This window comes from Falco biarmicus, chromosome W (assembly GCF_023638135.1).
Source record: "Falco biarmicus isolate bFalBia1 chromosome W, bFalBia1.pri, whole genome shotgun sequence".
Lineage (NCBI taxonomy): Eukaryota > Metazoa > Chordata > Aves > Falconiformes > Falconidae > Falco > Falco biarmicus.
In genome coordinates, this window is record NC_079310.1 from 2932773 (window position 1) to 2957455 (window position 24683).

General features: G+C 39.3%; 1 protein-coding gene across 1 annotated transcript in view; it reads left to right on the forward strand.

The window, feature by feature from the left end:
- The window catches only part of LOC130142134 (excitatory amino acid transporter 1-like), an 84732-nt gene that overhangs the window by 52320 nt on the left and 7729 nt on the right, over nt 1–24683 (forward strand). The window contains exons 4-7 of the mRNA XM_056323578.1: nt 9336–9540; nt 10937–10979; nt 21731–22026; nt 23523–23756. Of these exons, the coding sequence (XP_056179553.1) occupies nt 9336–9540; nt 10937–10979; nt 21731–22026; nt 23523–23756 (778 nt within the window). The remainder of the gene's footprint in view (nt 1–9335; nt 9541–10936; nt 10980–21730; nt 22027–23522; nt 23757–24683) is intronic.

Here is a 24683-nt window from a genome sequence, read left to right on the forward strand (position 1 = left end):
AGGCCCTGATTCTCATGGGGGACTTCAACCACCCTGATTATCTGCTGGAAAGACAACACAGCTAGGCTCATGCAGTCCAGGAGATTCCTGCAAAGCATTAATGATAAATTTTTGATGCAGGTGGTGGCAGAGCCAACGAGACAAGGTGTGCTCCTGGACCTTGTAGTCACAAAGAAAGAAGGGCTGGTTGGGGATGTGAAGGTTGGGGGCAGCCTTGGCTGCAGCAACCATGAGATGGTGGAGTTCAGGATCCTGTGTAGAGGAATCAAGGCAATAAGCAGGTTTGCAGCCCCAGACTTCAGGAAAGCTAACTTTGGCCTCTCCAAGGACCTACTTGGAGGAATCCCATGGGCTAGGGCTCTAGAAGGTAGGGGGGTCCAAGAGAGCTGGCTAATATTCAAGCATGACTTCCTCCAAGCTCAAGACAAGTGCATCCCCATGAATAAGAAATCAAGCAAAGGGGGCAGGAGGCCTGCATGGATGAGCAAGGAGCTTCTGGCAAACCTCAAACAGAAGAAGGAAGTTTAAGAAATGTGGAAAAAGGGACAGGCCACTTGGAAGGAATAAAGGAATGTTGTCACAACATGCAGGGAGGTGATGAGGAAGGCTAAGGTCCGTTTGGAATTAAATCTGGCAAGGGAGGTCAAGGACAACAAGAAGGGCTTCTTCAAGCACATCCACAGGAAAAGGATGACTGGGGAAAAATGTGGGCCTGCTGCTGAATGAGGTGGGTGCTCTGATGACAAAGGACACAGAGAAGGCAGAGTTATTGAATGCTGCTTTTGCTTCAGTCCATACTGCCAAGGCCAGCCCTCGGATTTCCCAGACCCTGGAGGCAAGAGAGGAAGTCTGGAGAAAGGAAGACTTACCTTTGGTCAAGGAGGATCACATTAGAGATCACTTAAGCAAACCTGACACCCACAAATCCATGGGCCCTGATGGGATGCACCCCTGAGTGCTGAGGGAGCTGGCAGATGTTATTGCCAAACCACTCTCCATCATCTTTGAAAGGTCAAGGAGGACAGGAGAGGTGCCTGAGGACTGGAGGAAAGCCAAGGTCACTCCTGTCTTCAAAAAAGACAAGAAGGAGGACCCAGGAAACTACAGACCAGTCAGCCTCACCTCCATCCCTCGAAAGGTGATGGGACAGCTCATCCTGGAGGTGATCATCTCTAAGCATGTGGAGGAAAAGAAGGTCATCAGGAACAGTCAAAATGGATTCAACAAGAGGAAATCATGCCTGACCATTCCAATAGCCTATGATGGAATGACTGGCTGGGTAGACGAAGGGAGAGCAGTGACTGTTGTCTACCTTGACCTCAGCAAGGCTTTTGACACTGTCTCCCATAACATCCTCATAGGTAAGCTCAGGAAGCGTGGGTTAGAGGAGTGGAAAGTGAGGTGGATGGAGAAGTGGCTGAATGGCAGAGCTCAGAGGGTTGTGATCAGCAGCGCAGAGTCTAGCTGGAGGCCTGTAGCTAGTGGTGTTCCGCAGGGGTCAGTACCGGGTCCAGTCTTGTTATAACTTATTCACCAGTGACCTGGATGAAGGGACAGAGTGTGCCCTCAGCAAGTTTGCTGATGATACAAAGCTGGGAGGAGTGGCTAACACACCATAAGGCTGTGCTGCCATTCAGTGAGACCTGGACAGGCTAGAGAGTTGGGCAGGGAGGAACCGAATGAAGGTCAACAAAGGCAAGTATAGGGTCCTGCACCTAGGGAGGAACAACCCCACACACCAGTACAGGCTGGGGCTGACCTGCTGGAAGGCAGCTCTGCAGAGAAGCACCTGGGAGTTCTGGTGGACAGCAAGTTGACCATGAGCCACCAGTCCGCCCTTGTGGCCAAGAAGGCCAACGGGATCCTGGGGTGCATTAGAAGGAGTGTGGCCAGCAGGTCAAGGGAGGTGATACTCTGCCCTGGTGAGGCTGCATCTGGAGTATATCTGTGTCCAGTTCTGGGCTCCCCAGTTCAAGAGAGACAGGGAACTACTGGAGAGGGTCCAGCAGAGGGCTACGAAGGTGATGAGGGGACTGGAGCATCTCCCGTATGTGGTAAGGCTGAGGGAGCTGGGCCTGTTTAGCCTGGGGAAGACTGAGAGGGGATCTTATCAATGTCTACAAATATCTTAAGGGCAAATGTCAAGAGGACAGGGCCAGGTTCTTTTCAGTGGTGCTCAGCAACAGGATAAGGGGCAATGGGCACAAACTGCAACACAGGAAATTCCATCTGAATACGAGAAAGAACTTCTTTACTTTGAGGGTGACAGAGCATTGGAACAGGCTGCTGTCATGGTTTAACCCCAGCCAGCAACCAAGTACCACGCAGCTGCTTGCTCACTCCCCCTCACCCAGAGGGATGGAGAGGAGAATCAGAAAGGAATGTAAAACTCAAGGGTTGAGATAAGAATAATTTAATAGGTAAAGCAAAAGCCACACATGCAAGCAAAGCAAAGCAAGGAATTGATTTGCTATTTTCCATTGGCAAGCAGGTGTTTGGCCATCCCCAGGAAAGCAGGGCTCCATCACATGTAACAGTTACTCGGGAAGACAAATGCCATAATGCCAGATGTTCCCCCCCTTCCTTCTTCTTCCTCCAGCTTTATATTGCTGAGCATGATGTTATATGGTATGGAATGCCTCTATGGCTATTTTGGGTCACCTGTCCTCTCTGTGTCCCCTCCCAATTTCCTGTGCTCCCCCAGCCCTCTCTCTGGCAGGGCCCAAGGAACCAAAAAGTCCTTGATTTACTATAAACATTACTCAGCAACAACTAAAAACATCAGTGTGCTATCAACATTGTTCTCACACCAAATCCAAAACACAGCACTGCACCAGCTACTAAGAATAAAATTAACTCTATCCCAGCTGAAACCAGGACAGCTGCCCAGAGAGGTTGTGGAGTCTCCTCTGTAAACATTCAAACCCCACCTGGACGCGATTCTGTGCAACCTGCTTTAGGAGAACCTGCTTTATCTGGAGGTTGGACTAGATGATCTCCAGAGGTCCCTTCCAAGCCTGACCATTCTATGATCATGTTAAACTCAGGCAATACTTCAACTGTCTTTACCTAACTTGCTTTTCCTTAGAATTTTTCTGTCAGCATATTTTACTGTGACCTTGCACAGTGTTAACCATTTCCACAAATCCTCATCACCACACACAAAAGGAATTGCTCTCATGGTCTCACACAGTTTACTCATCACACAGTGCTTAGTGGATGTAGGGGGTTGGGAGTAGCCTATTTAAGACTGCTTCATTATGAGAGTGAAAGACAACCTTAAAGAAACAAAATTAGGGCAACATTCCTGAATCAACACTTGCCATTATTGTTGTTCCACCATAGGAGTCTTTAACAAGTGACTGAAATTTCCTAATGAAGAGACTGTAAAAATAAACAGGAAAATAATTAGCAATAAAAACATGTTAGGTTCATAATGTTTTGTTTTTAAAGACTGTCTGAAACATCTAAAGGAAATTTATATAAACATCTACATTAGCAAGAAAGTGCTATCAATTCAGGTCTAATGTGTTGAAATAGGAAAGAATAATGATGTTAGAAAGCCTCTCTTATTTCCAGTAGTCAATATTTATGAGGACCAGAATGGACAGTTTGTTCTACACACTCATTCAGAGCTGGTTCATCATTTTATATATTTACAGGATTCATCATTACGTATAAAAAGTAATTATAAAGAAACTCAAAGTTAAAAATATTGTGGGCAAAATGTTATATTTTCTTACAGAAACCATAAGAATTTTAGTATAAGAAAGAAAACACATGAACAACTTTTTTTTTTTCCCCAAAGTTTTTCAAGGGCAGAAAAAAGCTTGCATAAACAGGGACTTCTTACATGAAAAACAGTAACTGAGTATTTTAATTTTTTCAAACTGTAATTATACACATGCATATATGTATATACTCACATGCACACCTCCTCCCCCCAGTGACAGAGCCTTGCTTCCTCTGACAAATGATAAAATCACTGAAGGTACTAGTATCAGTCCTAAGTAGTGACTGCTTTTTTAGGAAAAGCAAAATAAAATTAATCTTGCTACTTGCCCAGTTTTTCAGTAGCATACTACTTTACTGTTGGGACTATTTGAAGTCAGTGAGTGTAAAGAAAAACATCCCATTTAAAAACTGACAGTTATGGGCCCTGATTTGGCAAACCACGTTAGTTAGTGATTAACATTAAGGACAAATTTAAAGAAATGCAAAAGAACGCTTTGTTGACTAGGGGTTCACACACAGAAAGAAGTCCTCAGTCATACCAGCTGCTGACCAGTTATCATTGCTGTAAATATGCATATTCCTCCTAATTATATAAATATGTTCCTTCTTTCTAAAAAAAAAAAACCCCACAGGCAGAAACTCTTAGGTACTGTAACAGGAAAAGTAGATATATGCTTAAACTCAAATCTCAGACTTAAATAGCTCATAACTTTTGTCTTGAGGGCATTGGGCTGTTCTGCAAAAAAACAGTTGATGCAGTTGCACTAATTAAAGGGAGAAAGTGTTCTGAAGTTGTAGGACTTTTTTAGCATAGGCTCTGGTTTGTGGCTTTTAAAATAATTCCTTGGAATTTATTTTTGAACAACCAAATCCAAGCTATTATTGGCTTAAATTTTATCTGAAGAGAATATGATCAGTGTATTTTATCTTTGAGCTTACTGAGGATTATCAACCCTCTGCATTAGTGTGCCCTAGTATAATCCAAGATTACACATAGAATACATACAGCATGCTTACAACGTTGAGAAAATTAAAAACAATAGAAGAAACTCTGTATTTATAAATTCTATAATTCTGTATAATCTAGAATCATAAGTGTGTATATATATAATTGGCATATAACCAGTAATAGTATAGTAGCTATTCAAGAAAGTTGCTGCATGTTTAGTTCATGTTAATTTGCAGAACCATGATCAAGTCAGGTGAACAATCAGAACTATAAGATTAAGAATTCAGCATTTTTAACAAATTGTCCTAACTAGATTTTTTTTTTTCCTTTTCCCTGCATCCTTTCTCTCTCTTTCTCCTTCTCTTACAATACCCTACTTGCTTGCTGCCTTTCCTACATCCTAAAATATTTTCATTTTCTTTTCTAACATCTTTGTTAACACAACATAGTGATTTGCTTTTTGTCCTGACACTTTGGAGAACTCCTTGTCATGTCTTTATTTCACCCAGTGTGACTGATTTCTCACTTATTTCTTAAGAGAGAGATAGTAGGTGAAGGGAGAGGACAGGGGTAAGGGCTTGGATTTGTTTACAGTTTTACAGACTTACACCTGCCCCCTTCTTTCATCCCTTCTCTCCCTCCTCCCCAGCAATACACAAAAAAAATCATTCTCATTCATGTTGCGAGCGAGCACACACGGAGAAATTACAGGCACTCTGTTCCGGGTTGCCTTGACAACTTCAAGGCTTCCATGCGGGTGGGGACCGGTGGCACAACAAAGTTTCCCAGGCTCCCCGGGAAAAGGGAGGGAAAGGGAAGAGAGGAGGCAGAGGTGCTGGAGCCAGAAGCCGTGTGGAGGGGAGAACACTGAGCAAGATGAAAGGGGCACATACATCTTCTGCAAGACAATGGGAGTTTTGCTGGCTGGCTGTGAAAGCATACACTGAGGATACAATGGTCTATGATACATGAAAGCTTCCAGACCCTGACATGAAACCCTTCCAGAGACCCATTCAGCTCTAAGAAATCTTGTCAACATCTTAAAATGTAGAGAAAATAACCCCCTTCATTTTCTCATGTTTTAAACACAGATTTTAAATATTATTTAGAAAATTCTTGTTGTTGGTATGCTGGAAGCTTTTGCAGATTTGGTCCTGGATGATACTGAATGTCCCTCCTGTGAGTTTCTTTATGTCATGGTTTAACCCCAGCCAGCAACTAAGCACCACACAGCTGCTCACGTATTCCCCCCGCAGCGGGATGGGAGAGAGAACTGGAAGAGTAAAAGTGAGAAAACTCATGGGTTGAGATAAGAACAATTTAATAGGTAAAGAAAAAGCCGCACACACAAGCAAAGCAAAACACGGAATTCATTCAGCACTTCCCATGGGCAGGCAGGTGTTCAGCCATCCCCAGGAAAGCAGGGCTCCATCACAGGTAACAGTTACTTGGGAAGACGAACACCATCACTCCAAACATCCCTACCCTGCTTTCTTATTCTTCCCCCAGTTTATATACTCAGCATGATGTCATATGGTATGGAATATCCCTTTGGCTAGCTTGGGTCACCTGTCCTGGCTGTGTCCCCTCCCAATTTCCTGTGCCCCTCCAGGCCTCTCGCTGACAAGGCCTGAGAAACTGAAAAGTCCTTGACTTAGTATAAACATTACCCAGCAACAATTAAAACCATCAGTGTGTTATCAACATTGTTCTCACACCAACTCCAAAACACCACACTGCACCAGCTACTAAGAAGAAAATTTACTCTACCTCAGCTGAAACCCGGACACCTGAGTTCCCATTAACATCAGTGGGAGGGAAGACTGCCCAGCAGCTCCCCAGTAAGGGCTCTCTGAGGTGAGAACTTGCTTCCTCCTCATATAGCTTTTGTTCATACGTACACCTGTAATCCCTTTGCTTTGAATGCTTACTGCTATATGTGCCACGAGTGGTTAGAGCTCAATAAGAGATGCATTGCTGTCCCCTACTTTCAAGCTGAGAAGTCATTTATATAATAAGCAAGAGCAGAACCTAAAATAAGGGGCCATGTAGTCACAGCTGGAGTGAATAATAGGAAACCAAGATGGAAAGCATCTTATAAAGCAAAGAGCATTCCTCTTGCTCCCTGACATATCACTTGCATACAGTTCACCACTCAGTCCCAAAATCAGTCCAAGAAAAAAATAGGATCACAAACTCTAATCCTTCAACACAGCAATCTTTAGTGGTAAAATATGCCCTACACTGTCTCCTAGTGGTTTTTGGAGTGTAGGAGACTTAATCTAGCATTAAGTGTGGAGTACAAAGAAAATTAGCCTTGGTTAAAGCAGTATGCACATATACCTGCGAACTCTCTAGACTGACAGTGCTCAGCATCTGGTCCTGAATCTATTACCCGGCAAGGGCAGGATACTGGGAACTAACTGATTTAACATCTGTGTATTTCCAAAACTCCTCACTAATCTATATAGGTTAAATTTATCTTTTCATGTTCAGGATGTAAATCAAGTTTAAAGATGATCTTAGTTAAAATGAAAAAACTACACAGCCCATCACTGCTACTTTAGAAATAGCAAGTAATAATATAAAACAGCAATTAAAATCTATAAAGACAAAGTTGACAGGACTAGTATGCATGCATTAATTTTTCACTTTTTAAATTAAAAAGAAGTGTAAGTTATATACTGATACTTTAAAAATAGAATTTGTAACAAATGCTGTCTTATATAAACATTGTACAACTCAGTAGAAGCTCTGAAAGACTCCAGCAATTCTTAACTTTATTTTTATGCATTGGTTATTATATTTGCATTATTTTATATCTGCATTATTTTGAGGACTCTAAAAAAGCAAGCAGTACTCTATCCACCACCAAGACTGTCTATAAGATTTCCTTCTTGTTTGTAAAAATAACTATTTATTACTTGGTAGCATTTACCATTTTCCCCACAGAATTTCAAAACATAGATGTAAACTTACCATAAGCATTATCCGGTTTTATCAATGGAAAAGCTGAGCAGAGAAATAAAGGATCAAGTGCTTCAAATGTTGGAGCTCTATTTTCAGTTTCTTCCTGTGCCTGCAACACTTTGTTCTTCCACAACAATGGCACATATAAATCAAGTAATTCAGGGTGCGAATCTAGTAATCAACCTCTGCAATTCATTTTGTGGGTACAAATCTTACCGGCTCTAATTGCTTCTGTCTAGCTGAAATGAAAGGGTAAGTAAGAAGCATGTGATTGGTTTTATACTTTGAAGATTTGATCTGAGCCTGGAATACAACTTTGATCATCAGTGACTATCTAGAGTAGTTTCACTGGAGTTACAGTAGCACATATTTCCTCCTTTAGAAGATAGAAGTATATCTACAGTGACAAGCATTTTGAGAAAATATTTAGTTTTGCCAGGCCATGATTCTAGTATTATGTTTCCATATTATTTATATTCACACAGTCATTTTGCCTTATTTTAAATGCTTTATCCTCTGAGATAAGTACCCAGAGTGGAAGGCAGGCAAATTTCATTATCTTCTATACATTCAAAGATGGCATCTAGATAAATAAGTGGGCAGCCAACAAAAGTTTGGATTAGACAATGCCATATAGAAGTACACAGGAGGAGATAATAAAGCAAAAAGATTTTTTCCTGACCTGTTTCTCCATCCTGCACTTTGAAAGCATGATTCCAACAAGAAACACCAGCACTGTTTTGAGACAGATGGTGTAGCCCTCCAGATGAAGTACAGGGAAGTTATTGACTACTTGAAACTGTAAGAAGAAGGAGCAAAGAGGCATTTTAGGGAGAGGAATGCTAACTGTACCTGTTTAGAAAGAGAAAGAGCATTTCCATTTCTGACGGTCCTCATGAGACACTCCTCAGAAATTCAAGGCTTTTTCCCTGGCAGAACTGCACCTTCATTTAAAAAACACAGTGCAGCCCTGTTGGTGCAATCTCATGAAGAAATACTTTAGCAGATGCCATACTGAGCACCCAGGTATTCATATTAGATCAGATGAATTAAGATGAGCCAAGAATTAGGAGTAATGTCACAAGTTTTGCAAAGTTTGTAAAAGATTTGAAATGCTTATTCATACAATAGTAAGGATTTTCTGAAACAAGCTAATGGCATTTAATGTGTTTTAAACTCCCATGGCTTGGGACAGAGGTAAACTCAGGTCATTCCATTAGGAATTGAAGAAAACTCTTCATACACATTAATTGTAGCAAACGTTATCAACATTACTTGAGAGTACTGTTTTCTTTCTTACCATTACAAATTTGGTGCAGCACATTTCTAAGGTACATTTTTCAGACTGTAGTAATTACGCTAATCAAACCCCATTAATTGGCTCACTGGAATATAGGGAGTGCCACATGGCATCAGGCCAATAACCTTTGCTTTTAACAAGTGTTAACAAAGCACAGAAAGCTATAACTCTTGTAATAGAAAATTACATAATAACAAGCATTAGGGGTGAGATAGGAAGACAGTGGCAGTACAAGCTGCAAAAGAGGGCAAACTTGCCTTGGGTAGCTTTAAATATACTGGTCATCAAAACTCTTCCCACAAAACTATTTTCATCATGCTGAGTTTATAGTCTTTACTCACAACTGTATGAAGTGAATGTCCTTGTGCTTGAATTTACTAGGAATTGCTGCCCTGGATAGTAAAGCATCAGGGAAGATGGGTGTCCGAGCAGTAGTCTACTACATGAGTACTACGATCATTGCTGTACTGATTGGTATTATCATTGTGGTCATCATCCACCCTGGGAAAGGTACTAAAGAAAACATGCACAGAGAAGGAAAAATTGTGCAAGTGACAGCAGCAGATGCCTTCCTTGATTTAATCAGGTATGGCTATGATATTGCACATTTTCTATACCAATAACGATGACAGTAATATTTAGGTTCACATGAGAAGGATGGTAGAGAATTTTAGACAGTGAATGCCTAAATTAGCCAAATTTTTTACCAATATCTCTAAACCCTACAACTCTACAAAAGAATACATGGATTTATTTTCAAATCAGGCTCTTGCAAGGGAAGGAACTGCTTTTAGCATTCCACAAAAGAAAGATTCTTTCTTTCACACACAAAAAAGACTTCCGTTCTGCTATCTGCTCTGCATGGGTCTTTCCCCCTCCTTCCATAGCATAATCCTTATTACCAAATTCTTCTGCTTTCCCTTACTTCCAACTTTCAGCAGTTTTATTACTTCACTTGAATTCCTGATTTAGCTATTAATTTTGAATTGTAACCACCAGTCTAGGTGCATCTATTCAACCTTGTTAAATCGTATGTATGGTAAATATATCCCAGGAACAGGCAAGTAAAATGCTTGAAATAGAGGGGCACAAACATAAAAGTTTGTTTTCTCCTTGCTCAGAGACACTACAGTGCTTCTTTTATAGAGCTAATATGTCACATATGTATTCCAGGGAGTAGGGAAGCTGAGGTTTTGAACTTGAGAGCTTTTCTACAGGTAAAGCCACCAAAATTTTGTGTTCCACTAACCCATTTGGAGAAGCTAGAGACATGGAGAAAGGCCTCCAATAGTCATGCTGCCAGGAAGGGGGACTTTAGAAAGACCCATGAAGAGATTTGCACTCAGATTCCTCAAGATTTATTCAGTTAGGGTGCTTCTTATTCCCTCAGAAACGTCACCATTCTGGAAAGCAAACAAGCAAATCCCCATATGTAAAAAATATACACACGCATATATAATTATACATGTATGTGTTATTATTAAAGAATACTCAAACTTCAGAAATACTTATTTCTTAATCACGATGAGACTCTAAATCAAGTAATAAATGTCATTATGTACTAGGTCACATGCCTGCAAAATTTTTTTGAGAAGTAGAAATGCATTAAATATTAATAACTTCTTTATTCATCTGGATTCAGACAGCATTAATAAATACAAAATTAAAAGTCAACACTGGCCCACAGAACTTTGTTAATTTGGTAATTTAGCTAATATTCTGCTCCATAAGGAGACCTGCTATACAATATTGGATACAGAGATTGCAATTTACAGGACCTATCCAACCCTACTGCATTTTGTCCTGATAAAGGTACCAGGGCAATGTTATATGCAAAGCTCTACTCACTGTATACACATTTACATATTTGTGTTAGGATTCCTTTGAAAATTAGCTGGTCAATTCTTTTATTAGCTGTGCCACTACTTAAGGTATTACTAGAGTCTTATTACTTCTCATGTTATTTTCTTTCTTTTTCACAGAAATATGTTCCCTCCAAATCTGGTGGAAGCTTGCTTTAAACAGGTAAAAATGTTTTGTTATTTCCAACTAAAACATATAATAAAGTAAAAAATAGAAATTTAATAGTATTTTCTTTAGAAATATCACGTACTTAGAGCAGAAACAAGTCTTATGTATCCTGCTAGCTGTCACCAAAAAAACCCCAACCAAATTTGTGCTTTATTTTCAATCATATCATCTCAGTATTTGCTATGAGAAGTGAAACACACACACTTGGCACAGCAAAGAAAAAAATAAGTTTTTTCAAAATGTGAAATTCATAAGTCTACAGCAAGCTTCACTAAAGTCAATACAGAATTTACTTTTCAAAGCCAGTGTTATGTTAAATTAGGAGATACTGAGATATGTACCATCTGCACAAAGACTGGAAGATGTTCAAAATTGTCATGTGGGAAATGTGCATAGGTTAGAAACTGAGGCAACAATTTTGTGGACATCAATAACAAAATCAAACTAGGGGTCTTCCTGTCACCTATGGTAGGAGTGCACAGGAATGTTCTTTCTATGTTGCTTCCCAAATGCCTCTATCATTAGCCTGGTATTAACCTTAACTGTTCTACAGAGAAAATAATAATAGTAACTAGTTACATTCCTCCTTTAAAAAGAGAATGTTATAGTTTCAGTGAAACCTATAATGTGTATTGTCATAATCTAATTCAGGGGTCCTCAAACTTTTTAACCAGGAGGCCGGCGTGGATGAAGGGGCAGGCAGTCATATGCGGCTGCTTGGTTTCCCCCCCCAACCCCCGGCAGGGGGGTTCTGTAAATACTGGGGGCCAGATTGAGGACCCTGGGGGCCATATCTGGCCCGTGGGCCGTAGTTTGAGGACCCCTGGTCTAATTGCTTCATATTGACCCCACAGAAAATCTTGAACTGATATTATTTACCGGTTATTGCTGTAGCAATTTAAAAATGCTGGAATGTGGAGGTCAAGAAGCAAGAGGATAAAGTAGAAACTTTCCAAAGTCCAGCTGAGTTACATCTTGCAGAAGAATTGAAAAGGAACAGTAACATTTTCTTTAGTTACATAAAAAGAGACCAACAAAAAGCAGTGATTTTCTAGATGAAGGATTTGTTCAAGATTAAAGATAAACTAGTTCCAGGTGCAAAACCAACAAATGCTATGCCTCTGTTTTCAGTAAGGACTGTGATGCAGAAGAGCAGTATGGAAATACAAAAGTCTGTATCTAAACTAGAAAAAAAAATTCAAAGAATGTAATAAAGTCAAGGAATGACATTTTTATTTCAAAACCATGAAAGAATTAGGGCATAAAGTTACAGATCTAGCAGCAAGTATTTTTAATAAATCTGTCAAGTTGGGTAGTTATTATCTATAACTGGTGAAAGCAATCATAGTGCCTTTCAAATTGCAATTTCAAAAAGATTTGAGAATTAAGCAGTTAATAACCCATTAGCCTGATCTTGGTTGTACTGAAGGATACAAGTACCTTGAAGGAAAGAGTAAAGACTTAGTAATAAATGAAAAAGAGAAATACATGAAAAAAAGATAAAGAATAACACGGGTTTCTGAAACATTGTACCAGAATAACCTTCCATCTTTCTTCCACAAGATTGCTCATTTTCTTATTTGCTTTTTTTCTTTTTTGGTGCCACAGAAGTTCAATGGATCTAATCTCTTTAGATTTCTGCAAATCAGAGTTTTTAATATGAAGAAAGTGAAATAGTTGAGCAGGGGATAAGATTATTGTGAGAATTGTAAAATTTGTGGAGATAGCAATGGAAGTTGCTGAAGGACTGGGTGTATCTCAATTGATGAATGACATTGCCACAAGATGCACACAGTGAAATTTACAGATGACAAGAAAGTTGAAGCACTTTGCATCAAGATATCTAACAAACATCAAAGAAGGTAGTATGTCCCTAGCACACTGTAACACTATAAAGTCACAAGAACAAAGTGAATTGGCTCTTGCAGACATTGGCATGTTCTGTTATCTCCTGGTAGCTCTTCATCACATGTCAAATAAATATTTAGAAATTAACTAATTGCTGCTTTGAGATGGAAAGTCCTTACAAGAAAGAAAAAAAATTAAACCCCTTCTAATTCAGCTCTAGGATATATTAGGTGACATAATTCCAAGAGAGGAAACAAAACAAGAGGAATGTGACTGTCTGGAATACTGGGTATATTCTGGTCATTACATTCAAGGAAGATTAATGTAAAATGAGCACAATGGAGTTGCTGTTCAAAAGAACAGCATATAAAACAAAAAGAAGCTTGCTTAAAAAACTATTCAGTTACAAAAACCAAAGTGGGAACTGTATAAGTTAAAGAAAAATGTTTATACAAGAAATGGAAATCACTATGACTGAATTTAAAGTGGAAATTAGCAAGGTTTTTAACCTTCATTACCTAAAAAGTGAGGTCCTGGAAAAATCTTCAATTAGGAGTCATGGAAACAAACTACCTCATCAGTATTAAGATACAGCTTGAAGAATTCATTCAATAAAGTATCCTACAGCAACAGGAAACTCAACTCAGTGACTAACAGTCCTAAATTATGTTCTTAATTAAAGCTGTCTTGTAGATTCTGTTTGCATTAAGTATATTGTATTTCTCATGTGCTTTACAGCTTAAAGGGATCTCCTAAAAACGGTTCAAAAACCAGGAAATGTTTAATGAAAGTTTTTTTCTGACTTTCATCAGCAAATATGCTTACTGAAGCACAAGTATTTTAAATCTGTCATACTGATACTATTACTTTTTGAATCGGGTACCAAAACCTAATTTTTTACACATAAGTTATTTTGTTGAATGAGATTTGTTACACTAAAAGCATCTTCCAGGAGAAACAAGTATGTGCAAGATTCATAGGTATCCAGATGACTTTGTACATCTGACTCCATAACTTTCTTTTCAAAAGTTTACATCACATTTTTCATGTTTCGCTGAAGATTTATGAAGAAGGATGATCCATCTGGCACTAATCTGGTTCTGTAACACTGTGTTTGCTGGCCCAAACACAAAACACACTACTACTCATAGTAGTCCACACTCAAAGGTGTAATACTGATCCACAGCTTTGCACACCTGGAAACCATCACTCCACATTCAAATCACATCTTTTGATACATTAGGTGCTCACATTCTGTCTTATAGCATCCTTAGGCAGGTTTCTTTCCTGACAGAGAAAAATGAAATGGAAGTGCAGTGTGGAGTGGGGTAACCAAGGTGGGAAGGGCTTCTAGATAGAGTTGAGAAAGCTTTTATAAGATTGCTGTTGGGAGAGGAAGAGCCAGGAAGGAAGACTGGGACCTTAGGACTCATTTAGGAAGGTTCTTCCTAAATTTTCTGCTGCTTCTCATTTAGCCTTCTGGTCCTTTGGATTCCCTTTCCTGTTGTTCTTTCCCAGCAAGTCTGGGAGGCAAAGAACACTGCCTTCTCTTGCTGCTGCTTCTCCTTCTTTGCACATTTTCTTCCCCAGAAACAGGAAGAATGGTGGAACAAAATGCCCCTTCCCCTCCAAAACAGCCCCCCTATTGTAGATCCCAGAAGCCAGGAGTCCCTGTAGGAGATAAAGCATGGTGGGTTGACCTTGGCTAGTTGCCAGGTGCCCACCAAGCTACTCTATCACTCCCCCTCCTTAACTGGACAGGGGGAGAGAAAATATGATGAAAGGCTCATAAGTTAAGTACAGAGAGATCACTCACCAATTACCATCACAGGCAAAACATACTCGACTTGGGGAAATTAAATTATTGCCAATTAAGAATGGAATAGGGTAATGAGAAACAAGAGCAAATCTAAAAACACCTTCCCCCCACACCTCCCTTCTTCCTGGGCTCAGCCTCACTCCTGAATTCTCTACCTCCTCCCCCTAAATGGCACAGGGGGATGGGGAATGCGTGTTGTGGTCAGTTCATCACATGTTGTCTCTTCCACTCCTTCCTCCTCACACTTTTCCCCTTCTCCATCGTGGGGTCCCACCCATGGGAGACCATCCTTCAGAAACTTCTCCAGCATGGGTCCTTTCCACAGGGTGCAGTCCTTCAGGAATGGACTGCTCCAGCATGGGTCCCCTGTGGGGCCACAGATTCTGCCAGAAAACCTGCTCCAGCATGGGCTTGCCATGGGGTCACAGCTTCCTTCAAGGCATATCCACCCGCTGTAGTGTGGGGTTCTCCACAAGCTGCAGGTAGATATTTGCTCCACTGTGTGCCTCCATGGGCTGCAGGGGGACAGCCTGCCTCACCATGGTCTTCACCACGGGCTGCAGAGGAATCTCTGCTCTGACACCTGGAGCACCTCCTCCCCCTCCTTCTGCACTGACCTTGGTGTCTGCATAGATGTTGCACTCACATATTCTCACTCCTCTCTCCCAGCTGCTGTTGCACAGCAGTTTTTCCCCCTTCTTAAATATGTTATCACAGAGGCACTACCACCATCCCTGATTGGCTCAGCTTTGGTCCACAGTGGGTCCACCTTGGACCTGCTTGGCATTGGCTCTGTCAGATATGGGGAAACCTGGCATTTTTTCATAGAAGCCACCCCTGTAGCTCCCCTGCTACCACAGGAAAGCTAAGGAAATCCTTATATTCAAACCTTTCAGCTGATAATTGGAAAAAAAACATTTCAGGCCTAGCTGGTTGTATTCAGCCCCATGCCCCAGGAAAGTCTAGGGGAACAAAGGATCACACTTGCCTAGCATACTAGGTTAAGAAGAATAATCTGGAAAATGTTGGACTTCAGCTTCACTCTGTTTTCCTCTATTTGCTCTTTCTCCCCCTGTGAAAGACCAAAGTCCTGTTGGCACCCTGTCTCTATCAGGACCTCATCCAATTAAATCAGTGGCAGATAAGGATCGATGGAAAGCAGCAGATTCTTAATCCTAACAGCATACTTTCTGGTGCTGGTTATTTCCATATGACATATATTGCTGCCTTCACTATGCACTGATTATCTGGGGGCTCTTATGATTTTTTACCAGTAATGGGAGAATCTGAAAAGACTGACTACTGATAAATATTCCACACTTACCTAAAACTAAGCTACTTTGTTCAAAACCTTCTCTATACTCCTCCAATGTGGGGATATCTAAATAAATCTTTGGATTTATCTTTCAACTCTGACCATTATCTCTTCATTTCTCTTTCTTTGCTAAATGCAAAGATGTTATCTATCATGGGACTAATCAGCTGTAAGCAGCCGGCTTATTAGGCAGATACTGCTTTTTAACTGCTTGTTCTTTCTGCTGTTCGCTGGGGATAGATCAAAAGCCAAAAGAAACACAAAGGAACTTGGGGCATCAAGAGAAGCAAAACCAGTGTAAACAATTTGGGGAGGGTCATTCTGCTGTGAATAGGTGGAATGTGATGCCAGCTGAAGCTTAAAGTACTAGAAAGGTGCACCTGGTAACTTCTGAGCTACTTTCATTTAATATTCTTTCCTGAACTCATTCTTATCAAGGGGATTGGAAGCATTAATCACACATCCAGACACAAACACTAACCAACATATGCTATCTATTCCTTGTGATAGTTTTGGTTAGTTAATATACTGTCCTGGTTTCAGCTGGGATAGAGTTAATTTTCTTCTTAGTAGCTAGTACAGTGCTGTGGTTTGGCTCTGATGTGAGAACAATGTTGACAACACACTGATGTTTTTAGTTGTTGCTGGGTGATGTTTATACTAAATCAAGGACTTTCCAGTTCCTTGGACCCTGCCAGCCAGAGGGCTGGGGTTGCATAGGAAACTGGGAGGGGACACAGCCAGGACAGGTGACCCAAGCTAGCCAGAGAGGTATTCCATACCTCTCAGCATGCCATCATGCTGAGTATATAAGCTGGGGGAAGAAGGGGGACATTTGGCATTATGGTGTTTGTCTTCCTGAGTAACCATTACATGTGATAGAATTCTGCTTTCCTGGGGATGGCCAAACACCTGCCTGCCCATAGGAAGTAGTGAACACATTCCTTGCTTTGCTTGCATGGCTTTTGCTTTACCTATTAAATTATTCTTATCTTAACCCTCAAGTTTTACATTCCTTTCTGATTCTCCTCTCCACCCCTCTGGGTGAGGGGGAGTGAGCAAGTGGCTGCATGGTGCTTGGTTGCCAGCCAGGGTTAAACCACAACAGTCCTTTTCAGCACTTTTGTGGGGCACAAAGTGTTTGAGGTAACAACAGATTTGATTGGAACGCGCTAGTTCAAATTTATACCTGTTATTGCTGCTTAGCTATTAAGGGGCAGGTTTCTGTGCTTGCCACACTGTATATTAGTCTAGTGCTCGTTAGTGGCTGCATCTTGCTTTCACTGCTTGCTGTACTGCTTATCATCTTACTGTGCTGTGCCTGGGAACATTCTCATAACAGCAATGGTGATGTGCTGGGGCTGGCAGATGGCCAGGGCATGGCTGCTGTTTCTGTGCTGCTGTACCGGACAGGCTGGAACTCCAGTGTGAACTCGAGTCAAAGGGACTGTGACCTGTGGATGAGTCCACATGGGAGCAGGATACCCCAAAGCCCTATTTTAACCTATGTCATCAGCTCTTCTGCTGACAATTTAGAATACTCTCACACATGTCCATATCAGAAAGAAACTAAAAATGCATCAGGAAGATGGGATATCACTACTTTGTTTTCATTATTTCAGGCTTGCATTTAATCAAATATGTTGCTTTTAAAAATCATCATCCACTAAAAATGATATCACCATACTAACTTAGCACAAACATTGCTAATTATACCGTCTCAGAGTACTAACAGTAAACCATGAGTTTTCAGAGCAATTACCTTGTCTACAAGCCAACTACTGGAATGTGCTACTGCCATGGTATAATGCTGCTTCTTAAAAAGTCAAGCAATATATTAAGTCAGATAGCTTGTGGGTACTGGCTTGTACCACTAATGAAAACAAAATATTAGAAGTGTAAACAATTATGTAAGGAAGTAAATATATTGTCTATTTTGTAATGAAATAACTTACAATTCCTTTTGAAGTTGTTCATTAGCACCATGTCTTGTAACAAAGTCCAGAAATGCCATTATTTTTATATTTTACTTGCAGATATGGTTGTTAATAGAAAGCTATTAGTATTAATATGTATCAAATAATATTTACCTTGTTCGTAGTTTTGCTATACATGAACTTAAGGAAAATTAATATTTTGCATCTAAGATCTTACCAGGCAAAAAATACCTCTGCCTGGAGACAAAACACACCGAACACCCTCAGATACGACAGGACTTCAGTGATGTTGTCTAGCCCATCACAGATTATCAGTATCCCCTCAGAGCCCTAAGCCTACAACATGTTATATGAGCAGTTTTTCTTTGTCTAATTTCATCCATTACTGAATGTTGCAAAATAACAAGGATCTGCAGAATCACAATGTAATATTAAAATATCAGTTTGAGCTAAATGAACAGCTGGTAACTCTGATTCCCACCAAGATACAGTACAGATCTGCCCAAAAGTAGGGATCTCATAAAAGCTCACAAAATTACCACCAGTTTCTCTGCAAAGTAGTAATAGTCAGCTCTGCTATTACATCATCTATTTCAAAACAGTTGACATTTCCTATCCTCTTGAAGGTGCTCTTTCATCCTGTCACTTTCTATAAACAGTTGGTTTTTGTCACCATTCCACACACAGTACATTTGTTTTGTGGTGGTCAAGCAAACCTGTATTTTGCCTTAACTGTCATCTGAAAGAGCACTAACAAGAATAAACCTCAACCTACGCTTTTTCCTTGTCAGATATGTGCTTTCAGTTTCTCACATTTGGTCTTCCCTAATTCCTTTTTCTTCATCAGGAACCTTCTCATAACTTTTGATAGACAACTTTGAGCATAAGGCAGCAGACATCCACAAAGTTATCCTTAAGCTCATTTAGCAATAATGAAAGACAGACTAGCTCAAACAACTGTTTCAGAGCAAATAAAGTTGCCCCGATTCCTGTTGCTTAGATTATTTAGAGTGAAGTTCAAAATGCCAAACTGTTTCTCCACTGCTCTGGAAAGGGTTCTAGAAAAATTATTCTCCCTAGGCTAAGGCTAACATTTCTGAATACTTAAGTCTGACAAACAGGATGAGTCAACAGATAAGATCTACATTTCTGTGTACCAGTCTAGCTGAAACAAAACCAGATTTTGCTAAGTAAGGTCCTAAAAATTCATATTATATCCTTAAAGAGAGTTAATAAATAGAAGATTAAAGGCATCTTCCTGCTGAGAATAGTTTCCAGTATCAGCACAAAAAAGAAGGAATATGCTTATTATAACTAACAATGATTTCTAACTAGTTTTTTAAAGGTAAGTAACTGTCACAGCACTACCAAAACTATCAAGCTGCAATAAAGTCTTTTACCATCTCATACCAACATACCCTTTATACCAATCCCTCTGCTGCCTTCTCCTAGTCTCTCCTCACCCAGAGCATGCATTCTCTCTGTTTCTTCCTCCTCTCTCTTCTTTGGCTGCCAAACCACTTAAACAGAACCAGCCACAGCTGCACCTTATCTACATCAGCCAACCCACTGCCCCTGAAGCCAGCCCACAGTTGTATATTATCAATGCTAATTAGCCCACCTTCATTCCTCTACAAGTAACTTCATGTGATTGTGGCTGCCCAACTTTTTTTCAGTCCCTTGTCATAGTTTTTCGAGCCCAATGGCTAATTCCAACCTAATTTGACAGAGGAGGGAGGGGGCACAAGTCTTAGAGAAATCAAAATTGTGCTGCCACTGAAAGAAAAGCAATTTATGATTTAGCTCTTAACCTGTTCCAACAAGCAGCAGCCATTCAGCCAGGCAGCGCACATCTAACACTAATAGCCATATCATGTGTTGCTTTTGACCTAGCCAAATGGATAGGAATAAGTGAAGGACCTGAGGGTAATGGAGGAGCATCACGATGAAATCAGTTATGATGTGTCTAGGGAAAGTAGGAAATGAATAGGAAAATGGTAAGAAATTAGGCTTTAATTTCAGTCCTCATTAAGCAGCTTGCTTTTTCATGTTTGTCTAATCTGCATGCTCGCAAGTCCATCATAATTACACCCTTCAGATATTTGTATTAAGGAATTTTTACCTAATTTTTTTCTACTTTAAAAAAGTAATAAAAATATACATAGCATACAAGTATCATACCCACACACATTTTTTTTTTAAAAAAGTGTTTGATGTACAGTGTTAGGCAGTATTTTAATACTCCTATGATGACTGAAATAAAATCCCTTCAGTGATAACTTCTAGATAATTTCTACTCTAATACCTCTCTGTCACTTAAAGAGGAAATCCCATCCATCCTTTCCTGGCTGTATACTCAGTGTTTCACCCTCTCTGGCATTCATCTGATTCCCCAGTGAGCTGATTCACCTCCATAGCCTTTACCAAAAAATGGTCACTTTTTTGCTTGATAAGTTTTCTGCCAATTTAAAGCATAGGATTGGCTCATGGACAGATCGAACTAGAACTAACACAGAGGAGAAATTATCACAGGTTGGATGGGAGCAGGTGAGGAAGTGGAACTGTGCTTTTCCATGTCAGCCAACTGTTGGAACAGCTCAGCTGTCTACTCTAACCACAGCACAAATCTTAAACTTTTTAGCAAATTTCATTTAAAACTCAAGAATATCTAACCTCCATGGAGATTTGTTCTGCTATATCTTATTCAGAAATTTTCCATAAATGTCCTCTAAGCAAGATTACTCAAAGTTCTGAAAGAATTAAAGCCTTCAGGGGATACAGCAAATATGTGGAAGGACTGCATCAAAACTATTCAGGTGTGGAAAATTAGGTCAGTGTTGCTAGATGCTGATATTCAGGTTTCCCATCTTATTCATAAGTACTCCATTTCACTCAATAATTTCAGAGTGTGCAACAGTCTCCAAATATTGCTAATAATACTACAGCTCCTGGACTTAATATTTGGGGGGTGGGGGTGGTGTTAGCAGGCCCAAAGGAATAAAAATCCAAAATTACTGAATAACCTTGTCAACAGCATTCCATTGCTTTAATAACGTATTTAGCATCCTGTGATATATTAGGAACATTTTACTAGTTGTAAATTCTTTGCTCAAGAGGATTTAATCAGGATGTGACTTTAGGGCTTTTTGAGCCCAGAGAGAAATATTCAGGATACACATTTCTCTTCAGAAAAGCATTAGGTGGTGAAAGACTGGTTTTCAAAGCAGACATTTAGGAGCGTATTGAGATTTTGAAATTGATTTGCCCATTCCATAATGGAACCATTTAAGGTAGAACCCTGTTCTTAATTAAGAAAAGTGGTGATTTGTTTCTGCAAAGCAGAGAAAACTAATGTCTTTGCCATAGCAAATTAAAAAAGAGTTATATTTCAGTTACTTTCACTCTAATTTTTTCTAATTCAAAAAGATGAAAAAGGAAACTCCAGAGCATGTGAAAATATTCCAACTAGCCAAAAAAAGCCTATCTATTTAACAGTTGGGAAACTGTTGTTGGGAAAAATAACTATTTATAAAAATGCAAACTAAGAATCAATAGTTTTGTTACAAAACTCATGAGCATGACAAATCTGTCTGTGACATTTATGAGAAAGTGAGTTCTGGAAGCTACAGGTGAAGCTTTAGCTCTTGAAGTTAATATGGATTTTTGTTGCCTTCAGGAAAGCTAGGTTTACATAACAGTACATTCTACCAACAAATATTACAGAAAGAATTCAAATGTCCGACAATAGTAATTAATAATGTGTGATTTTTACCTTTGTTTGCTATAATTCACAGAATTCCTCTTTCTTTTCTTTTTGTCTTACCAGTTCAAAACTAACTATGAAAAGAGAATGTTTAAAGTAGATATTTCATCCAATGACACATCCACAGTGGCTTCCATATTAAGTAATGTGTCAGAAGCAATGGAAACCCTCACTCGAATGAAAGAGGAAATAGTTCCTGTTCCAGGTTCTGTAAATGGAGTGAATGCCCTTGGCTTGGTGGTTTTCTCAATAAGTTTTGGCCTGGTAATTGGAAGCATGAAGGAGCAAGGTCAGGAATTAAAAGACTTCTTTGATAGCCTAAATGAGGCTATCATGAGATTGGTCGCTCTAATAATGTGGTAAGTGCCTCTTTGATAAATTACCATCAATATTTTTTCATCATAGTCACTCACAGGATAGCAAGAGTCTGTTTGGCAGGAAGTCAGACAAGATCTTAACTACCTTGTAGATTTTTTCATAAATGATCCCAAGAACTGCAATTCTGTATATCAATAATTTGCCCAAACATACCTATTCTTTCAGAGTGTTTAGCTTTTGACATGAAAAAATCAGGGTATATGGCAGAATTTGCTGAGCTTATACAGAGCCATTCTATGTCTTCATAAAGACAGAGATCACAATAGTATGCTATCAGAGTTTCCTTATAACCTACTCTGACTTCACTAAAGGAAAATGACAAACCTCTCCCATAATCTTATTTTTACACAGCAAGACCTTGTTATCATTACTTTCCAACACAACTGTTTCCTGCAGTTGTGTAGTGTATATGTATATGTATGTCCTAGCTGCACTGCTTACAGATACACATAATCTCACCAATTCGAACATTAGGTATGAAGTCTTTTCAACAATGAAGATTCATTATTTGTCAGGCAGAAGGTTAATTATGAAATGAAATTATGTATTTTTGACTTCTTTACTACAGAAAACAATCAATCCACTCCAAACATGTAAAAATCTAACCATGAACACACACATGTATGTTTTAGTACTAGATACAAAACTAAAAATAAGTATTTTTTTTCCCAGTAAGTAAAATTCTATTTTGCCAGGAAACATCTATACAAAGCAAAAATCTTTTCTCCTTCTTTATGAGCTCACTTAAGATGATAAATCAGTGGATGAGAATTATTACTTCTGAGAAATTTCTACATGGATTTGATGGATGAAAGTCAAATTGAGATATGCTGGATAAATTTTGTTCTGTGGTAACTTAGTTAGTGGTAACTTAGGAAAAAGCAATATACCACCTTTGTTACTGCCCTGCAATGCAGCTAACCTCTGTCATATAGATGGCTTTGTGCTAAAGTATTTATCCAGTGCCCCACTGAATAAAATGGGGCATGGTCAGAAGCAGCTTGAAATCATCAGAAGTTAGCCTTCTGTGTGGGTTCCTTCCCCAACAATATGAGAAACAACACTGGAGAGATAATAGAACTAGGCAATTGGCATAGTCTCCAACTATGTTGGTTGAGCCTTCATTCATACAGACAGAATTATAACAGAATTGGCTAAACTAGCTTTTATATGACACTTGAATTCCAAAGGGAGCTCATCTCCCTACATGTCTGAAAGGCATGCTATACATCTTCTTGAAATACTTACCAGATCCTGAATCCAATAAAGCATATCAGAAACATTCACTGCTGTAGTTTCATCCAGGTTAAACTGTTAAGATTTAAAGAGTTAAACTCCTGGGCTGCTTCTGAATAATTACAGTCAGCCTACTAGCAAAATCCTACATTCATGCATGCGTATAAACACAAAAGGTATGGATGGGGTAGTGAATTTCTACTTTGTTCAGTGTAATACTAATTTGATTTCTTATTTGCAGGTATGCTCCACTTGGAATCCTCTTCTTGATTGCTGGAAAAATTGTTGAGATGGAAGATATGGGTGTGATCGGTGGTCAGCTTGCCATGTATACTGTAACAGTTATCATTGGTTTGCTAATTCATGCTGTCATTGTCCTACCTCTTCTCTACTTCCTGATCACTCATAAGAACCCTTGGTTATTTATTGGAGGACTAATCCAGGCATTAGTCACAGCTTTGGGAACGTCTTCCAGGTATAATACAATATTTTAAGGCCATATGTTTTTAATAATATTTTTTGTTTGAGAAACAATTTTTCCTAATGTAATTGGTTAGCTCATTATTCAAATATTCACTTGGGCACTTTATTTCAGTTCTGCTGCTCTCCAACAGAAATTATTATTATCATTATATTGACTTTAAGTCTATTTTCTATAAGAACCCTTGAACAGAGGTGAAATAGGTCTGGTGATACAGACTGTATGGCTGGAACCCTTGTGACTTTGATTAGCCTTGGTATTTGAGATTTGTAAGTAGTTTGTAATGGTTTGCTGATAAAGGATGCTGCTGGCATGAGGTTTTACATTTGTGTGTGGCAAAATGGAGTGGTAAACAGGAAGATTCAGAGGGGATTCTGAGAGCACTTGAGAGCCCTTCTTGGCAGGTGACATTCTGTGCTCAAAATCCTGATAGGCAATGATGGATATCAGAAATGGAATAGAAATGCCATTTTTGCTCTTTGTTGCTGAAATCATAGGGACTTCATATGAATAAAAAACCTCTTTGCATCTATGATGAAAAGAAACATTATTGTAATCAAATATATATTTCTACACCATATGACCTTTCATGAAACACTCCATTTTAATAGATTTTAAAAGCAACTCTTAAAGACAGATGTTTTCAGTCAGCCATGCCATATAATTAAATTCAAGACCCTGGTGTTTGGGATTATTCTGAAGATCTGGACGAGACACTATTGGGACTATTAATGTAGAATCTGATTAAGTCTGGTATTACTGAAAAAGCTCTTTAGGACTTAAAAAAATTATGCCAGTATATTAATGGGCAGGGAGGGACAATTTTAATGTCAATCCTTGCACATTTGTGGAATGCCTAAAAGGATATTTGATTAATAATTGTTTTAAAAGGAAGATAATATAACTAATGCCAGTTAACAT